This window comes from Sapajus apella, unplaced genomic scaffold (assembly GCF_009761245.1).
Source record: "Sapajus apella isolate SASKATOON/1434 unplaced genomic scaffold, GSC_monkey_1.0 scaffold7, whole genome shotgun sequence".
NCBI lineage: Eukaryota > Metazoa > Chordata > Mammalia > Primates > Cebidae > Sapajus > Sapajus apella.
In genome coordinates, this window is record NW_022436947.1 from 47,826,350 (window position 1) to 47,845,146 (window position 18,797).

The 18,797-nt window shown below is 34.2% G+C and overlaps 1 protein-coding gene and 1 long non-coding RNA gene across 10 annotated transcripts in view; both read left to right on the plus strand.

The window, feature by feature from the left end:
- The window catches only part of DMTF1 (cyclin D binding myb like transcription factor 1), a 44,845-nt gene that overhangs the window by 10,457 nt on the left and 15,591 nt on the right, over positions 1–18,797 (plus strand). For 7 of the 9 annotated variants that reach the window (XM_032276485.1, XM_032276486.1, XM_032276488.1 and 4 more), the window contains 7 exons: positions 1,031–1,153; positions 2,458–2,574; positions 3,986–4,108; positions 8,500–8,594; positions 11,531–11,645; positions 12,580–12,656; positions 17,729–17,886. In XM_032276485.1, the coding sequence (XP_032132376.1) occupies positions 2,466–2,574; positions 3,986–4,108; positions 8,500–8,594; positions 11,531–11,645; positions 12,580–12,656; positions 17,729–17,886 (677 nt within the window). In that variant the 5' untranslated portion in view covers positions 1,031–1,153; positions 2,458–2,465. The remainder of the gene's footprint in view (positions 1–1,030; positions 1,154–2,457; positions 2,575–3,985; positions 4,109–8,499; positions 8,595–11,530; positions 11,646–12,579; positions 12,657–17,728; positions 17,887–18,797) is intronic. The other 2 variants (XM_032276490.1, XM_032276489.1) reach the window with 1 other exon arrangement.
- Positions 15,804–17,665, plus strand: LOC116550434. Its single transcript, XR_004268404.1, has 2 exons — positions 15,804–15,961; positions 16,176–17,665. It is a non-coding gene; the product is annotated as an uncharacterized LOC116550434 (long non-coding RNA).

The window sequence follows — 18,797 nt, forward strand, 5'->3', positions numbered from 1 at the left end:
CATCCTTTGACCTCGCGTTCCCCCCCCCTCGGCGTCCCCAAGAGTGCTGGTATTAGATTCTTGCACTATGAAGTTTATCCTTTTTTTTTTTTTTTTTTTTTTTTAACGTTTTTACATTTCTTTTCCCCATCTTTTGCAGCAGGTATTACTAACAAGCCAGCCTTTTAAAAATTAATGGATTCAGAAATGATGACATGAAACATGAAATCTAATAGATTATGAAGTTTATCCAGCAGGATCTGTACCTTTTCCACTGAAAATGCAAAGAGGATCTAATTAGAATGCTGCAAAAATTAAAATTGTAATCCCTAGTTTTGCTGAAACATCCCCTTGAACCTCAAATACCGTTTTTTTTTCTCTCTTTGGTTGGCCTTTGAGGATAAAGATGAGGAACTTATTGAAAGAAACTTTTGAAAACCATTTCATATTTCATAAAGTTTCACATTGCTTTCAAGAGCTTACTTGTAATTTGCTTTTTCTGTCCTAATGGTTTAAGGTTTTTTTTTTTTTCCCCCCACAGATTACTAGATAGGGTTGTTCACCTGTCATCTTAAAAGTGTTTTCTGAATGAATAGGGTATTTTATAACTTTTAAAGCTTTAAGATAAAACAGATTAATAATTATAAAGAAAAACTATAGTTACTAGTAATATTTATCATAGTATATTGGTTGATAATACACATCATGTTACATAATGGTAGCAGGGTCTGTAGTTCGTAGAACCACTAGCATAGCTGAACCTGTTTGTTTTGTTTTGTTTTGTTTTCTAGAGAATGTTTGCCTGATGAGAGCCACGTGGGTTAAGAAACTACCCGTTAATATTTATTCATCGTTTCTGTCCTTTCTTCATTGAGAAACACTTTTAGAGGCTAATTTCCCAAAGTCCTACTTAAAAAAGAATTCTAGTTTTGTCTTGCTCTTCTAGTTGAGATAACACAGAGGCTTGAGGCTAGACTGTCATCAGCATACTGCTATCCTACTCATTTTTTCTTACTAAGCCTTATTGTGTGTAATGCTGTTACTTTTTCAGAGTGTTGCAGAGATAGGAACATGGGGGAGAAACAATCTGGATAACATGAAAGTGATGCTGCTGGCTAAGGGAAGACAACTTGATTCTGTGGGAAGGGCTGTAGCTGATCCATCTATTGTCTAGGTAAGTCTGTTTTTGTTGCAAAGACCTCACATGATTTGCAAATTTGTCAAAACTAGATGATGATTTCCATTTACCTTTATTTTGTGAATGGCGTAATTACCATCGTAAAATGAATAATGTCCTTTTCAAATAGTAATTTGTATAGTAAAATTTTAATGAATTATTGGATCTTCCCCATGTAATTGTTAATATATTTAGATTAATATATTTTTTGTGCCAAGGAAAATACATTCACTTCAATGGTAAATATATGAATGGACTAATATCTTGTGTATAGGAGCCAGAGAGAGCCCGGCATGTTGGCACACACCTGTACCCAGCTCCTTGGGTGGCTAAGACAAGAATATCGCTTGAGCTCAGGAGTTAAAGGCTCTAGTGCACTTACAGTAGTGCCTCTGAATAGGTTCTGCACTCCAGCCTGGGCAACAGTGCAAGACCCCTTCTCTAAAAGAAAAGCTTAATAAACATTGATAAATTATATCAGGGTTTATGTCCTCTGCGTTATTTAGTTGGTAAAACGTGGATAAAACCAAAAGTGAGTATTGAGGCAAGAACGTCCTTAAACCTTATGAGGTGTTTCTGAAGACTTCAACCAGGCCATTGATTACAGTTTCATACCTCCGCCTGCCCGCCCACCAGCCATGAGGTATTACATTCTGAGACTAATTATTCTGTCTGTCTGAAGAAGAGGAAAATAATATTTGTGTAAAATAGCAGGTAAGGATACTTTGAACAATGAAAGTACTTGTTTCAAAAGAAGGCCTAACTCATCTCTTAAAATTGCAATTTGGTCAATGATGGATATGTGCACTTATTCCATATTAAGAACACAGCAAGAATTATTTAGTGTTCCTGTTTTTTAGATAATAGAGCCTAAATACCTGTAAAAATGTTTTGGAAAAATAATTATTAAATCAAGATAAAATTTTTGATGAATCCAAGTTAAGCACCTGCAGAGCTATCCATAAAGACACAATCAAAAAGTGATGAGAGTTTTGTCGATATGACAGTCTTTTGTTGGATGATGCAAAAATCTTTCTTAAAGTATTATAAATGTTGTAGGTTTTCAAAATTTATCAGAGCCATCAGATTCTTGCAGATTACCTTATTCTAAATAATGGATATAAATTTATGAAAGGCAGTTTTTGAAATCTGAACTCTCATTGCAATTTTACATGAAGAACACTATAGGCAGATACCCAAATAAATATGTGTGGTATTTCAGGGGATATAAAGGGGAATACTTCATATTCACATCTGTGAATAATTTTTGAAATCCTAACCTGGAGTCTGTTCTTGTACAGATTTGAGTATGAGCACAGTGGAAGAGGATTCTGACACAGTAACAGTAGAAACTGTGAACTCTGTGACTTTGACTCAGGACACAGAAGGGAACCTCATTCTTCACTGCCCTCAGAATGGTAGGAGAACTTGCTGATACATAATTCTGACTCTTTGCAAAATTTCTGAATTCCGTGTCACTTTTGACCCCAATTGCCCAAATGAGTATAGGCTACACAGCAGAAAACGAGATTATCTCTTTCAGTTGAACATAAGTGTTAGCCTTTGTCAATCTTGTTGCTATATTGTAAATAAGATCTGTTGAGCCCCCAGAGATAATGAGGAAATAACTATAATATATACCTCTTTTTTTAATACTAATTGGTGCCAGCAGTATATTTAATACATTAGAAAATGTAGAATTAGTCCTCAATGCAAATAGATTCTGTTGTTAGGACCTATGTTAAAGAATTGTACACTGAATATGACTTAATATGATGATCTGCAATGAATTAAGATTCAGTAGCCTTCCAGCTGATAACTTTGTTGTTACTCCTCTACTTGCTGTTTGTTTATGCCATTTCTTTATTGTGCTTTTACGTTCATCTTTACTCAACCTTGGTTATCTTTTCACTCTACTCATAGTTCATAGGTTATTTAATTCAAACTTATGATTTTAACTAGCACCTACCTATAAAGATGACTCAGACTCTGTCTTTATACAGATTTATCTGTGCTTCTCATAGGCGCCTTAAGTTTCGTATGTCCCAAACAATCCTTACTTGTATTTACTTCCTAAACCTAGTTCTCTCTTTTCCTTTCTCTGTGAATTTCATTACTTAGTATGCAGATCATGAATGTGGTTGGGAATAAATCATTTCTCTCATTGCCTGCATAATTTCATTTGAAGACTTGTTGATAGTATTACGTTTTTAAAATCTATTGCATCCTCTCTGTTTCAAGCCCTCCTTTGTTAGTTTAAATTCTCCTTTTCATCCAGGTAGCTCTAATAGCCTTTTAACCATTCTCCTACCTATAATTCATCTTTCAAGCTGCTGATGAAATTATTCATGATACATTTAATAGCATAAAGTTTCCCAAGGTTTTTAGAATATAGTACAGGTTCTTTAATTTGGCCCATAGGTCTCCAGTCATTTCTGCTTTCCTCATAGTCTCACCACCTGCCGTATTTCATATACCTGTGTACCAGCAGATCACATTTTCCGAACGTACCTTAAGCTTTTCATACCTCCATGCCACTGCACATATTGCTTCTACTGCCGAGAGACAGCAGTTTTTCCTGGGCTTCCCTTCTCTTTTAAGTTTAGGACACCTCTTAACAGGAAACCTTCAGAAGTTGAATACTCCAATAGGCATAGAAAGGCAGGGTCCTTTTGAATCCTGTTTGCACAACTAGGTTTAGTTAAATAGCAAATGGGTAAGAAGATTGTTTTAATGGATAAGAAAATTGTTATAGAGTCATTATTAGAGATTTTGTTTTGCCTTATTGGTTTGAATTTTTTGAGATTTTTGTTTGTTTTCTTCCATTAGAAGCGGATGAAATAGACTCAGAAGATAGTATTGAACCTCCACATAAAAGACTTTGTTTGTCCTCTGAGGATGATCAGAGTATTGATGATTCTACTCCTTGCATATCAGTTGTTGCACTTCCACGTAAGTCACTATGTATTAAGAACACAGAATTCCCTTTTGACATCTAAATTTAGCTTGTAAAACATCCAATTGGCATTTCTAGATAGACTTGGACTCATTGCTTTTTTCTTCATTTAGTGAAAACACCTCTTTTTAACTAACAATAAATACAATGTGCCAGACATATCGTTAAATGCTTTTACATATATTGCCTACTTTAATCTTCCCGACCTTTTTTTTCAATTGCCCCACAAGGAGCCTTTTTAGACATTTTTTTTTCCCTGATTGTACTCTTTCTTCATGAAAAGTACAATATATCCTCAAAAATATCCTGTATTTCCTAATGTACTGTCTGTATGTCCTCGCTTTTGTTTATAAAGATAGTAAAATTTGTTGTCACATGCATTTCTCCCCATCCCAAGAACCGTATTTGTCCTCGTAGAGAAAGCATGCTTTATAAGAGATACTAACATTATTTATATTTTATAAGTCAGGAACCTGAGACACAGAAAATTATAATAACTTGACTAACAGCCATTCTAGGCATTCTGGTTCCTGTAGTACATACTCCTAACCCCAGTGCCATATTGCCTCTTCAGTATGCTATATGATAACATGAAAGTTAGATAGAACCCTAATTAGTTTATTCTTGCCAAGAAAGTTTTTAATGTGTTTCTATTCCAAGATTATTTAAAGTAGACTGGATTCTATAGGAGGTATAATATCTCAAGTGTAATACTGTTGGCACAAGACAGCATACCAACTGCAACATTAGATTGTATTTCTGATTTGCTTAGCAAAGAGTATGGAGTGTTCAGGAAGATTCCAGAGTAGATGCCTTAATCCATGGCAGTGGGCACGGAGCACATGGCTGTTGGTGGCACTCTTAGCACAAAGGAGGGTTTTGCCATATCTGAGAACTTTGATTTTACACTCAGCATCAGGCAAAATCACATCTTCATCTTTTGAAAAAGGAAGACTAGGTTTTGAGCATGGAAAATTGTATCTTAACAAGTAGATATGTACTCTGAATTTAGAGTTAATTTGCTTGCTCAATTGAACAGAAAAGAAACTTTTAGTTTACTATTAGACTATACTGAAAAACAGTGTTAATATTGCTTCCAGTTGTGGCATAACCAAGCATAACGTATTTATAATTAAATATTCTTTCTTCCTAATGATGATTCCTATGTTTTCTTAAATCTTTCCTATGTTTTCTTAAATCTTTCCTAATTTGACTATTATTATGTTGTAATTCAATTCTAAAACTTAACTGGCCTTTCTAAACAGCTGTCATCCTAAGTATTTTCTAAAGTAGAATTTTTGAGTGGCTATTTTGATATAAATTGACTTTAACCAATTCATTTGGTTAAAGTGAGATACCTTGTTCATGATTGTATGTTCAAAGTATACTTGATATTTTGTTTTATTTTATGGTGTAACCAAATCCTTCAGGTCACTGTTCACTTAGCTTCAGATAATAGAGATATGTTGACATGAAAGCACATGAGCTGCTTTATGAGGGATCATAGCATCATCACATATGGAAGACACTGGAGCATAATATTTAGCAATAAGACTGATACAGTTTATCTGTGTGGATCGTAAAAATCCTCACAGCATCAGCCTAACTCATATTAATCATTCTAACTCACTAACCACTTATTTTTGTAGTCATCTGCCACTACATTTATCTCAATCCCTATTTGTAGTTATTACTATATGGTGATTACAGTATTCATCTAGATGATTCTTTCAGTACCTTACTCCCTTATTCCTTTTGTTCTCTATTTATTACTTCCTTTACCACTCTTACCTATTTCTGGAGTTCATTTGTGATCTATTTCAGACTTGCTATTTTCCTACCACTACTTCTATCTTTCCAGCTCACTTCTTGTAGTACTCTTGAACTCCTGAAGTCTTTTGCCTCACTGGGACCTGCTGATCCTATTACTTTTTTATTGTTCCTTCTCTGTTTGTATCCTTTCTTTTCATTTTACCCTGTTTCACTTTTATGGTTAATCTTTATAATCACTATAATCACTGTCTTGCATTCACCAAGTCCTTTGTTTTTCTCTTACTTCACTGTTTGGTGAAATCATAACTGTCCAAATCTATCTTTGCCTATTTATGTCTGTACTAGTGCACCTAATTGAAAAGGATTAGAGAAAAATGGCACAAGCAGGCTGACTATTCTCACTTTAATTCCTGATCACTAACCTGAAGTGGGCTCCTAATGGTGCCCACCAGTAACACCAGTTTTCTAGTGTTTTTTTTTTCCACTCTGAGATGACTATTTCATAGCTCCTGAAACTTTTGAATACCTCTTCCACCTTTTTACTTTGAGCTAGTAACCCTGCTTCCTCTTCACTAAGAAAATTGAAGTAACCAGAAAATAATTTCTACCAATTCCCACTACCACAAATATATACCCACCTGCATCTATGTCCATATATTTGTTATCCTATCTTAGACTTAGCCTTCCATTTACTAGGTTTCATCCCCTTTACCTACTCAAGGACATTGTTCCAATTATTATTTTGTCTCTTCTGTATCACCAGTTTTTCGTGTACTAAATCATTCTTATTGGTATTGCAAACGTACTGTTATTTTTTCTTTAAAATAAAAAGTCCCTGGTCAATCCCAGCACTTTGCAAGGCCAAGGCAGGCACTTTGCTTGAGCCCAGGAGTTTGAAACCAGCCTGGGCAACATGGCAAAATTCTGTCTCTATGATAAATACAAATTAGCTGATACAGTGGTGCACACCTGTATTCTCAGCTACTAGGGAGGCTAAGGTGGGAGAATCTCTGGAGCCTGGGAAGTTGAGGCTGCAGTGAGCTGTGAGCATGTCATAGCATTCCAGCCTGGGCAACAGAACAAGATCCCGTCTAAAATAAATAAATAAAAAGTCCCTTTAGCTCACCTTTGGTCCTTATTCAATTTTTCTCCTTGTGTTTAGAGCAGAATACCTTGAAAATTACCTATATTTGCCTTCATTTCCTTTCCCCCATTTTTCCTTAAACTTAATCCAATCAAGCTTTCACCCCTTAACTAAACTGTTTTTCTCAGCTCTCCAAAGACCTTCTTGTTGCCAAATTCAGTGGCCACTTTTTTAGTCTTTGCCTTTCTTGATCTGTCAGAAACTTTTGACAGTATTTATTATTCCTCCTCCCTGAAACATTTTCACTTGACTTTTAGGAAACATTCTCTAGTTTTCTATTTTTCTGTCCATTTCTTCTTAGTCTCTAATGCTGACTTTTCCATGTCACCAGAACCTCTAAATGTGGAGCACCCCAGGACAAAGTCCTTAGACTGCTTCCTTGTTTTCTTTACTCACTTTTTAGGTGATCTCAACTTGAGATTTTAAATACTATCTGGTGTTAACTGCCGGATTTATTCCAGACCAGACTTCTCACTTTCTAAATATATGGTAGTTGTCTCAAACTAATGTGTTTAAAGTAGAGATTCTATAACTTCCTAAATCCTTAAATTTGCTTCTTTTACAATCTTCAACTAATTAGTAGCAAGTGTATTCCAGTAGTTTTGATTTAAAAAAAAAAAAAAATGTAATGTTATCCTTGAGTCTTCAGTCTCTTCTATCTCGTTTGTCTACAAATCATATTGGCTCTGCCATCCAAAATACATTCACAATTTGAACTCTCAGTTGCCTTCACCCTAGTCCAAGCCACTGATAGATCTTGATTGCATTTGCCTCTTAACTGATCTCACTCCAACTCTTGCTGCCCTTCAAACTGTTTTTCTTATAGCAGCCAGAGTGAGCCTGTTACAATATAAGATTACTTTATTCAAAATCTTCCAGTCGTTTCCCACCTAAGAGTTAAAGCCAAAACCTTTTGGCTTAGAAGGCCCTGTACAATCTCCTGCATGTTCTTATTTAGTCTGTTTTAGCTACACTGGCTTCCTTGCTATTCCCATGAACACTCCAAGCATGCCCCATCTCAGAGCCTTTGCACTTTGGCTCTCCTTGAAAAGGTCGTCCTTAAGACACCTGCAAAACTAGCTTCCAACCTCACTTTGTTCTCACTTTTCCTAGCTCCTATATAAAATTTCAAATACTGTTCTTCATCCCAACACATTCTCTTTCCTGTTCTATTTTTTCTCACTGCTTATCACCATCCAACATATTATCTTGTCCATTTTGTGTCTTTCCCCACTAGAATATAGGCTCCAAGAAGAAAGGATTTTTGTTTCCCCAGCCCCTAGAGCAATACCTACTATGAATTAGGTGCACATTAAGAATCATTAAGCAAATGAACATATACATGTGAAGATGTATTAACAAGGAGCGTGTTAGGAAATTAGGTGATTGTGTTTTTTTCCCATGGATATTTTTAGAATAATCAGAATTTGCCATTATTATTTTGGAGATGAACTGTTCCTTTTCTTGAAGTTTCAGAAAATGATCAGAGCTTTGAGGTGACCATGACCGCGACCACAGAGGTGGCAGATGATGAGGTTACTGAGGGGACTGTGACGCAGATCCAGGTATAGTAAATCTTTTAACTGGCCTCGGGAGGATGATCCTTTACACATTGCTTAGGTGATAAAATGATAAGAAACCTCAGCCTCCCAAGTAGCAAGGACTACAGGAACATGCCACTGTGCCCAGCTTTGGCCCTTATTACAAAACAAATTATAAAGTTGTTTTGTTTTGATTACTGCCAAAGAGTTAATGAGTTATAATTTAATATTTAGCCTCTTGGTTTGTTATCACCATTTTAGTGAACAAAAAACTTTTCATAATTTCTAATATTTGTTTAATAAGATTAACTTTAGACACAAAATGGACAAGATGTGAATTGAAAGTCAGCATGGTTTAAAAGTTCAGAAATAGTCTGTTTCTGACTATATCTTTGCTGTAAACCAGTTGCAGCTATTTGGCGTAGTTTGGCAGTTAATGTACTGTGTCTCATTCCACTAATGAGACTAGCTTGAAAAATAATTAGAAACTATTGTAAGTCCCTATATATAGTACTTTGTGGTTGCAAGAGGTCTTCAGTCAGCTGAATATTTTAGATTTATAAGCCTTATATATATTATAGACATGAAATCCTGCAACCAACTCGTAAAAGCTTCATTTTAAAAGCAACAGCATACTACATAAAGCTGAGTAAACTTAATAGATGCATAAAGTAAAATATAGGAATACTGTAAAGCTTATTAATATTTATATACAAAGTATAGGTAGGTATATAAATACCCTTCAAGGTACTTAAGTCTCCTGCTGTACTCACTGAACTCATTTGTTATTGACAGTGTTGAATACTTCTGCTAAATAATTATTTGCTCATTTGATGGCTATTTAAATGTTTAAATAGCCATGTCTAAAGACACTACATGACTTACATGATCACTGTAACTCTTGAGAGGGAAAATTTGAGCCATAAGTCATTAAGTGTTTACCCCAAAATAGTGGTTAATTAGCATGACAGACTTATTCCTAAGGTTCACGGAATGGGCTCTGCTATATAGACATACTTTGAGGAATGGTGATTTGATTCTTATATCCAACTGGTTAATTTAAGAGATGATCATTTAAGAGAATTTTCTACATTATAGTTCTTAAAAGTGAGTATGTATCAAGGTCTTTTGATAGCTCTCTGTTATACTGTTTACTGATGTATAACTCCAGGATCAAATCTTGTAGGAATTCACTCAAGGTGGTGGAAAAAATATTAAAGGAAAAACAGTAGAAAAAGTTACAGAATATAGTCTTGAACCCTTTTAGAAAGCCTAAAAGTTTTTTCATAGTTACAGTTGAAGTTTCAGCTGGAGGCAGCCTAAATCCCCTTTACATTTAGTTAATAAGTAAAGCAAATAGCTAAAGTATGTGGAGTTTACCTAAATAACTTGTTTACTTGTGTGGTCTTAAAACTAACCTTTGAGCCAGATGGTCCTCTCAGGAGAAGGTTGACCAAGGAAATTACCGTCTAATGGTGTTTGCTTTAAGCATCATCACCTGTGCTTTAGTCTTCATTATAGTGGTGTTGACTTGGGCTTTGTCAATTAAACTTTGCTAAATAAATGCAAGTCTCATTGGCTGAGGAAGACTGGCAGCAAAGTATCTGTAAAGAGGCTGTGGACCCTCAGCCGAACTGGTGAAGCATAATATCTGTGTGTCAAGTGTACTTTATTCATCCGTCGCTGAGTCAGGGTCTACAGGACAGACTCCCGACAGTGGTGCCCAAACATGGGGAAACCCCAACAAATCTTATAAAATTGTAACAAAGGTCTCTCTTGATTAAAAAAAAATAACAAAACATATGACACATAGAGGGATATAAAACTTTTCACACTTGTTCCAGTGATTTCCAGCTTTTTGCCCATGGTTTCAAAAACACTTTCATAACACACTATATGTATTACCTCCAGATATAAAGAGATGTGGCTTTTCTCCTAATTGCACCATGGTTGTCCCCTGATAGCTTATCTCTTTCCAAGAGAGATGGGTTTCAATTTCTCTTCATATTAGAAGTTCAGTTTCTGCTTATTCAAGTAGTATTAGTCCAATCCTTCTTGGGATTTACCTTCAGCCAGTGACATTGCTAGTTTTTTTAGCCTAGAGACTGAATTGGGTTGAGTGGTCACTAAACATGTGACTTTTCCCTTATTCTGCCCATGATAGGCTATTACCTGATATGGTAGCACTGTTTTTGCCAGGTCTTCCTCATATACTTTATAGTTCTCTTCAGGCCTTTCAGGCCAGGGTCAATTCTGTTGAAGGCATCTCCCCACCGACCAGCAGATTTTGTAACTGAAAATGTAGCTGGTGGTAGTTGCACAGAAAACTTAGCTGCTTTAAGAATAAGTAATACCATGCAGTTCTTTGAGAGGAAGATAGGTTAATTAGGCTCTAGAGGTTGGTGAAAACAAAGTTGTCAGAAAACAATACGCAGACCATGATTTTGCAATAATGACTTATGATTTAGCCTGTTAATCTTTTAAGTTAAGCAAAAGATTACATCATTGGTGATTTAGGCAGCAAGCATATCTCTGAGGGTGTTAACAAATCATAACACCCAACCCTAGCAGTTACATTTTCCTGTCTAGAACAGATAGCTGTATATTATTGAGCTTATTTATATATGTAAATATTTAAATTTTCCTGAATATTCTATGTTGATTTAAATACTTAATAGACTCTTGGCCCATTTTATACATGGTACATTTACTTGCTTAAATGAAGGTCGTATTATGTTAATGCATATAATTTTGTTTTCATACTGCTATAATAAAAACAGCAAGCAATTTTTTTTGTAAATTGAATATATTTTTACTATATCTAAACCAAGTGAATTCCATATTACTATATTAAAATTTTATAATGCCTAGAATTATCAAGATGAATCAGGTTGGGCATTAAATCAATCTGCTCCCCCTTTTTTTTTTTTTTTTTTTTTTTTAACTTTTACCTTTTCAAGATTTTGCAGAATGAGCAACTAGATGAAATATCTCCTCTGGGTAATGAGGAAGTTTCAGCAGTTAGCCAAGCATGGTTTACAACTAAAGAAGATAAGGATTCTCTGACTAATAAAGGTAAGATATACTGTGAATTTTAGTGCCCAGTGGAAAAAAATGGAGATAGAGAGGGCTTATAGTCAAAAAGATTCTGAATTGGACCTTTGTCATTGGAATTTAGCAATTAAAGTAGTTGAGCTTTTCTAACTGAAATAAATTTGACCCCAAATGACTTTGAATTAAGGTTATGAAACCACCATCTGTTTTTCAGTAATTATTTTTCTCCTTCTGATTGGAAATAAATTTTGTCTTGTTAATTTTTGAACAAACGTATAGTGGTGTCATCTAAGACAATACAGTTATTGCTTATGGGAGTAGGAAGTCAAGCCTTTTCAAGAGTCTACCAACTTTGGTCTGATAAGTGGCTTAGAGGCTCAAGGTAACATAGTGTTCATAGTGCTGGCTATGCTCAAGCATAGCTGGGAAAGCTGCTACCAAAAAAGTGAGCATTGTATCTATGCCACTCTGAAGGACAAAAAGGAAGCAGAAAAACGTAAATCATTTTCAAGCACTGTGTAGTAAATGCTCATTAAGAATACAGTATTCACTTGGTATTCAATATTTACCTTGCCCTACAGTCTTTCGTATATGTTCTTCAGCCCATAAAATTTTCATTGGAGAAGTTTTTCAAAAAGTTTTGAGCATGATTTGGCCTTTCTTATTTTTATACATCTCTTTTTAGCAGTTTTGTACTGCCGAAAGGGCGAGAGATAATAGTTTTAAAATCTATAATTACCATTGTCTTTTTTTTAGTAGGGTCAAATAAATGTATTCTAGCCTAAAAACCAGAGGTTACAAAAGCAAGTTTACCTAGAGACCTTTTAGATTTCAGAGGAATTAGAAATGAAATTAGCTACATTTTATCCCTAAATATAATTTAATCACAAAGGAAATTTATTGTTTTCTTTCAAGGAGTAACATTTTTTATAACATTGCTTGTTTTCTTTTAAAGGACATAAATGGAAGCAGGGGATGTGGTCCAAAGAAGAAATTGATATTTTGATGAGCAATATTGAACGCTATCTGAAGGTATCTCACAACAAATTTTTATGTTTCAATAATTTGTTTATTGCCAATTGCAGAAATTGACACAGCATATTGTATGTACTTACTAGGAGCTTCTTGCTTATTTTGTAATGGATGATTGGGTAACATAGCCCAATAATTCTAAAACATGTTATTATAATATAATAATATTTTGAATTCTCACTTTAAAATAGCTTTGCTTCTTTAGTTACCACCCTTAAGTTTAGATAAAATCCTAATAGCCTCTCAACATTTTAAAGCTTTATCTTTTCAAGAAGCCTATAGAGTTTAATTCATGTTGTTTAAAGCTTAAGGTATGCATCTTTGGTTTTTTTTGTTTTGTTTTTGCTTTTGAGATGGAGTCTTGCTCTGTTTCCCAGGCTGGAGTACAGTGGCACAATCTTGGCTCAGTACAACTCTGTTTTTCGGGTTCCAGCTATTCTCCTGCGTCAGCCTCCCGAGCAGCTGGGATTACAGGCATACACCACCATGCCCAGCTAATTTTTGCATTTTTAGTAGAGACGGGGATTTCACCATGTTGACCAGGCTGGTCTCAAACTCCTGACCTGAGGTGACCCACCCATCTCGGCCTCCCAAAGTGTTGGGATTATAGCCATAAGCCACCATGACTGGCTAAAGTATGCATCTTTGAATGAATTTTTCATGTCATACCAGCCCTTCTCTTCTAAAAAAATTAAAATTTAGTTAATTTTCTTATTCAGGTTTATTTCTTGTTCACTTAGTACACTTCATTAACATCCTTTGAACACGGTAGTTTTTAAGTATTGGATTGTATTAAGGCATGGATTGCTTTAACACACAGTGTTTGCCTTTGAAGTCAGTGATCCATTTGGGCAGGCTGGAAACAGGTGAAGAATGATACAAAGCTTTGTATCATGTGAGTGGTACATGTGAGTTCTGTACAAGTTTACAAAAAGAGTTTTTAGAGCAGTTACGAAAATTTTGGAAGAGCAAGGATTTGAGCTGTCTTAAAAGAGTGGAACTTGGGCTAGAGTAGAACCGGAGTGAACCACATGAATGCATGTTGAAGTGGCAAGAAATCAAAGATCCAAACCAACACACATTAAACCCTTTACCTTGAACTGAGATAAGTAGCCTCTGGAAAACTAGGCTTTGAAGTCCATGCCGAAGAATTAGAACTTTATCCTATAGGAAATGAGAAGGTATTAAAGGGTTTAAGAAAAGCTAGTAGTTTAGTTGAGTAAGAAATTGGTGGGGTAGATCAGTATTCTCAAGGAAATCTTTCCAGGGACTTGCTGATCATCTCTGTAATGGAGTTAGAATCAAATAGTGTTATGTCTGAAGTGTAGACCATTAACACATTTAGGGAAGGATGGTATACCTTCTCCTGTCATTTGATTAATCGATTGCTTACTATTTTCCATGCTACACTAATGTGGAAATACAGTGCTGCCTAGAAGGTTCACATTTTGAAGTTTTAATTTTAACTGCAACCTTCCCAAGCTAACCTTTGTGAAATGCAGAATTTTAAAACTTTAATTATTCACTAATAAATGAGATCTTTCCACCATGTTTGTTGTTTTAAGAGAAACAAATACAATGGCCTTTGAAAATGAATCCAGAAGTGTGTTTAAGTTGTCCACTAGTCACATATGGTTTAGTTATACCTGGAAAATGCTATTAGTTTAGATAAAGCAGTAACCAGTGCCAAGGAACAGTGAACTTCGGGAATTAAGCTGGTTTCTTATATAGGGGATCGAAGTAGATAATCTCCAAGGACACTTCCAATTTAGTGATTAATGAGCAGAAGTGAGTAGGAGAGCTTTTAGAGGACTGAAGTACACCAACTGAGAATTGATAGGGAAAGGGCAGATAACCAAGTAGTCTGTAAGGATGCCTGGTGACTAAATGTTGGGAAAGAGGGAAAAAAGGGTTGGAGCAACTTAAGAGTTTTTATTTTAGGTGACTGGGAGAGTGATGATTAGATGGGCAGAAATAGGAAATGTCCAAAAGATTATCTTGGAAAAAGATAATTTGTTCAATTTTTATTTTTGATCATAGCTTTTATTATGTGGTGCTCTTTTAAGAATTCTGTAGAGCCAGTTTTAAACTTCAGAGAATTCCAATTAGTTTGATGTCATAAGTTTCATATTTGGGTTAAAAAGATAAATGAGAGTGACTTCCACAAGAAAAAGGGCAAGGAGTGTGGAGGTAATAGAATCTTTTGTCTCACTATATGGTCATCCTGCAGCACAGTGTTCCTTGCATGTAGTAGCTCAGTAAATATTTAAGTTTAATCATTTGCAAAACTGGAACTGCATAAGTGAAATAATTTTAGAAAACATTCTAAAATTTAGAATTTTTTTGCTGTGAAGTTTCATACATTCAGAAGTGTATAAAATGCATACACTGATTTCACCTGTTTTAGAAATTTATATAAAGAGATTGATTCTCTGGATATTCTGTAACTTCTTTTGCTCAATATTATGATTTTAATATCATAAATATATATATAAATATAAATAAATATCAATGAAATAGATGTATTTCATTGTACAAATGTACAAGTTACCCATTTTTCAGTTAATGGTCAATAGGTTTTTTTTTTTAGTTTTTTGCTATTCATTTGTACAAATTTAGTGGGTGGTAATTATGGTTTTAATGTGTTTATCTGATAACATTTTTATATGCTTATTAGCTATTTGTGTTCTTCTTTGAAATTCCTGTTTGTGTCTTTCACCAGTTTTTCTGCGGGGTTACCTGTTTTGTTTGTTTAACTTAGATTTTCTTATGTATGCTGGGTGTTAATGGTTTACTGGTCATTTGTATTACAGATACCTTGTCCCAATTTAGTGGCCTGTCTTTTCTTTCTCTTTAGGTGTCATTTGATGTGAAAATATTGTTAATTGCAATATCAAATGCATTATCTTTTTTGTCTGTTTGTTCTGCATGCTTCCTTGTTTAAGAAATCCTTCCCTGCCTCAAGGGCATGAAGACATTCTCACATTATTTTGTAAAAGTTTTATAATTCTGCATTTCATTGCTGTAGGTGTGAGATATAATTTGAATTGTGTCTCTTTCTGTATAGATGTCCGTCTAATTCCTAATTTACAATGTCTATTCTGTCCTAAATCAAGCTGCCACAAATTTGTTTCTAGGTTTTCAGGTTCTGTTTGTTGATTACCTGTACCAGTACAGCACTGTTTTGAGAAGTCCCAGTATCCGATGGGCCCAGTCTCTCTATAAATGTCTTGGCTGTTCTTGGCCCTTTGTTCTTCTGTTATGAATTTAGAATCAGCTTGCAGAGAGTGAAACACTCAAATGGAGTTTGTTTTTTTTTTTTGTTTGTTTGTTTTTTTTTTTTTTTTTGAGGCGGAGTTTCGCTCTTGTTACCCAGGCTGGAGTGCAATGGCGCGATCTCGGCTCACCGCAACCTCCGCCTCCTGGGTTCAGGCAATTCTCCTGCCTCAGCCTCCTGAGTAGCTGGGATTACAGGCATGCGCCACCATGCCCAGCTAATTTTTTGTATTTTTAGTAGAGACGGGGTTTTTATTGGATGGTGTTGAATTTGTACATCAATTTGGGGGGAATTAATATCTTCATAGTATGTCATCTTTCTGTTGAAGAACATTGTATAACTCTTCATTTTAGTTCCTTTTCAATGTCAAGTTTTATATTTTCCTTCATAAAGGACATTGATAACTTGCCTCAGTTCTGATGCTCTAAATTTTGATGCTGTGTGGGAAGTTTTAAAAATACTACTTAAACTTTGTATGGAAATGCAAATAACTGCATATTGATTTTGTATCTAGCAACCTTGCTAAAATTAGTTATTTTTTAAATCACATAATTTTTCTTCATAGATTTTTGGTTTCTATATATCTATTACAAATGATTCTTTTTTTCCAATCTTTACATTTTTGCTTTTTAAAATCTGATTATCAGCGAATTCTAATTTGCTAAGACTTTATCATACATACATGAATATTGAATTTTATGAATGGTTTTCCCACATCTGTTGAGATTTTACTTTTTTTCCATAAATCTGCTGATGTGATTAATTACATTAATAATTTTCCTGAAATTAACACAAACTTGTATTCCTGGGATAAACTTTTTTACCTAGACATATTAATGTTTTTATACATTGCTGGGTTCAGTGTGCTAAAATATTATTAGGAAATCTATGTTAATGAATGAGTTTGACCTGAAAATTCTTTTCTGAAACTGTTGTTTTCTAATTTAACTATTAATATTATCCTAGCCTGATAAAATAAGCAAAGAAATGTACCCACTTTTTTTTTTTTTTTTTTTTTTTTTTTTTTTTTTTGCAAACTTTTGAATAGTTTAAGAACAAGATTATGTGTCTATTTGGTAGTATGTACCTATAATGTCATCCATATCATGTGGGCCTAGTGTTTTTATTGTGGGAAGATTATTTAATAACCGATTAGATTTTCTTGATGGTCTGTAGCTATTTGATTTTCTGTCTCTTCTAGAGTCATTTTTGGTAAGTTGAGGTCTTCTAGGAATTTATTCGTTTTGCCAAAATTCAAATTTATTACCATAAAATTGTTCATATTATTATTTTGTTAATGGTCTAATCTCTGCAGCATCTCTACTTAGGCCACATTTTTCCATTTCTAGTATTGTTTGTGTCTTTTAATTTTGGCAGAACTTTAATCATTAATAAAATCATTCAGATTTTATTAATCTTAATGGATATTTTCAAAGAATCAATTTCTAGATTTGTTTATCCTTTCTATGCTTTGATTCTGGATTCCATTGATGTTGCTCTTGTGATTTTCTTCCTTATACTTTCTTTAGATCTATTTTTAATTTTTTATAATTTCAAAAGGAGTTGACAGAAATTGAATTTATTGAATTTGATAGTTTATTCTTGGAATATTTAAGTGTCACTTATCTCTTGCAACATCTTAAAAGTTTATATTTGATTTATTAATGAATTAGTGATATATTCTTTTTCTAAATGCCATTGATGACCTTTAACATGAGAACAAATTTTAAAAGCATAGTATATCTATATGCATTTTCTCAGAAATCCCTAAATCAAAGAAATGTAACCCATTTAGGCACGCGGAATAAAAGATGCTACAGAAATCATCTTTGAGATGTCAAAAGACGAAAGAAAAGATTTCTACAGGACTATAGCATGGGGTCTGAACCGGCCTTTGTTTGCAGTTTATAGAAGAGTGCTTCGCATGTATGATGACAGAAACCATGTGGGAAAGTATGAAAACTTGTAATGCTGCATGTTTTCATGTAATTAGGGGAGATACTTGAGGAACTGTCCATTTTTTAAAACGTAGAATTATGGTCAAGGTATTAATTGAAGACAGCCATGAATTATTGTTAATATTTTTATCCCCCAGGTCCATGTTGTGAATATGGTAAAACCTTATTATTAAAGCCTCTTTTAGAAATTAGATTGTAATTCACTTTATATCGGTTAGATTTAAGACTTGGCCGACTAAATATGTCAAAGTCTGCTTTGTAGTAAAATAACATAAAAAGTACAGTACTGGTTAAAGATTTAAGAAGTTTGAAAATAACTTGAAATTTATTGGTAACATTTTTCCTATTTGTTTTTAGAATACAACATTCCTAGGTCAGTGGCCTTTTTTCTTTGTTTTAAATAAAACCAGAATGGAAAACAATGACATTTCTGGAAACAATGCATGGATTTCTGTATTTATGGGAAGGCACCATTAAGATTTTTCAATGCAATGATTATATATTGTTACTGACATTATTTTAAATTTCTGTTTGGAAATTTTAGGTGGCAGTAGTTTGGCTTATCAGATACTACTGAGCTTTTTCTCTAGCTCTTCAGCAGCCTGCTATGGAAAGTACATTTGAAAGCTGAAGGGGATTAAATTATGTTTTTATGATGATGGAAAAGGAGAAATAATTTTTAAATGGAGCATAAAGGACTTGTTAACTATTCATAAACCGTCCATGCATTACAGATGGTTAAACAGTGATCAGCCTTTCATAATTATTAAATGGACATTTTTAAAAAGAACATTGCATTGGCTGTATTGAGTACTTGCCTGCTGAACTAAAGGGCAAGAGTATGTGAGATGTCCATACCTGGGTAAAGGAAGAGAATTTTAATTTTTTTAGTGCTTTCAGAGAATT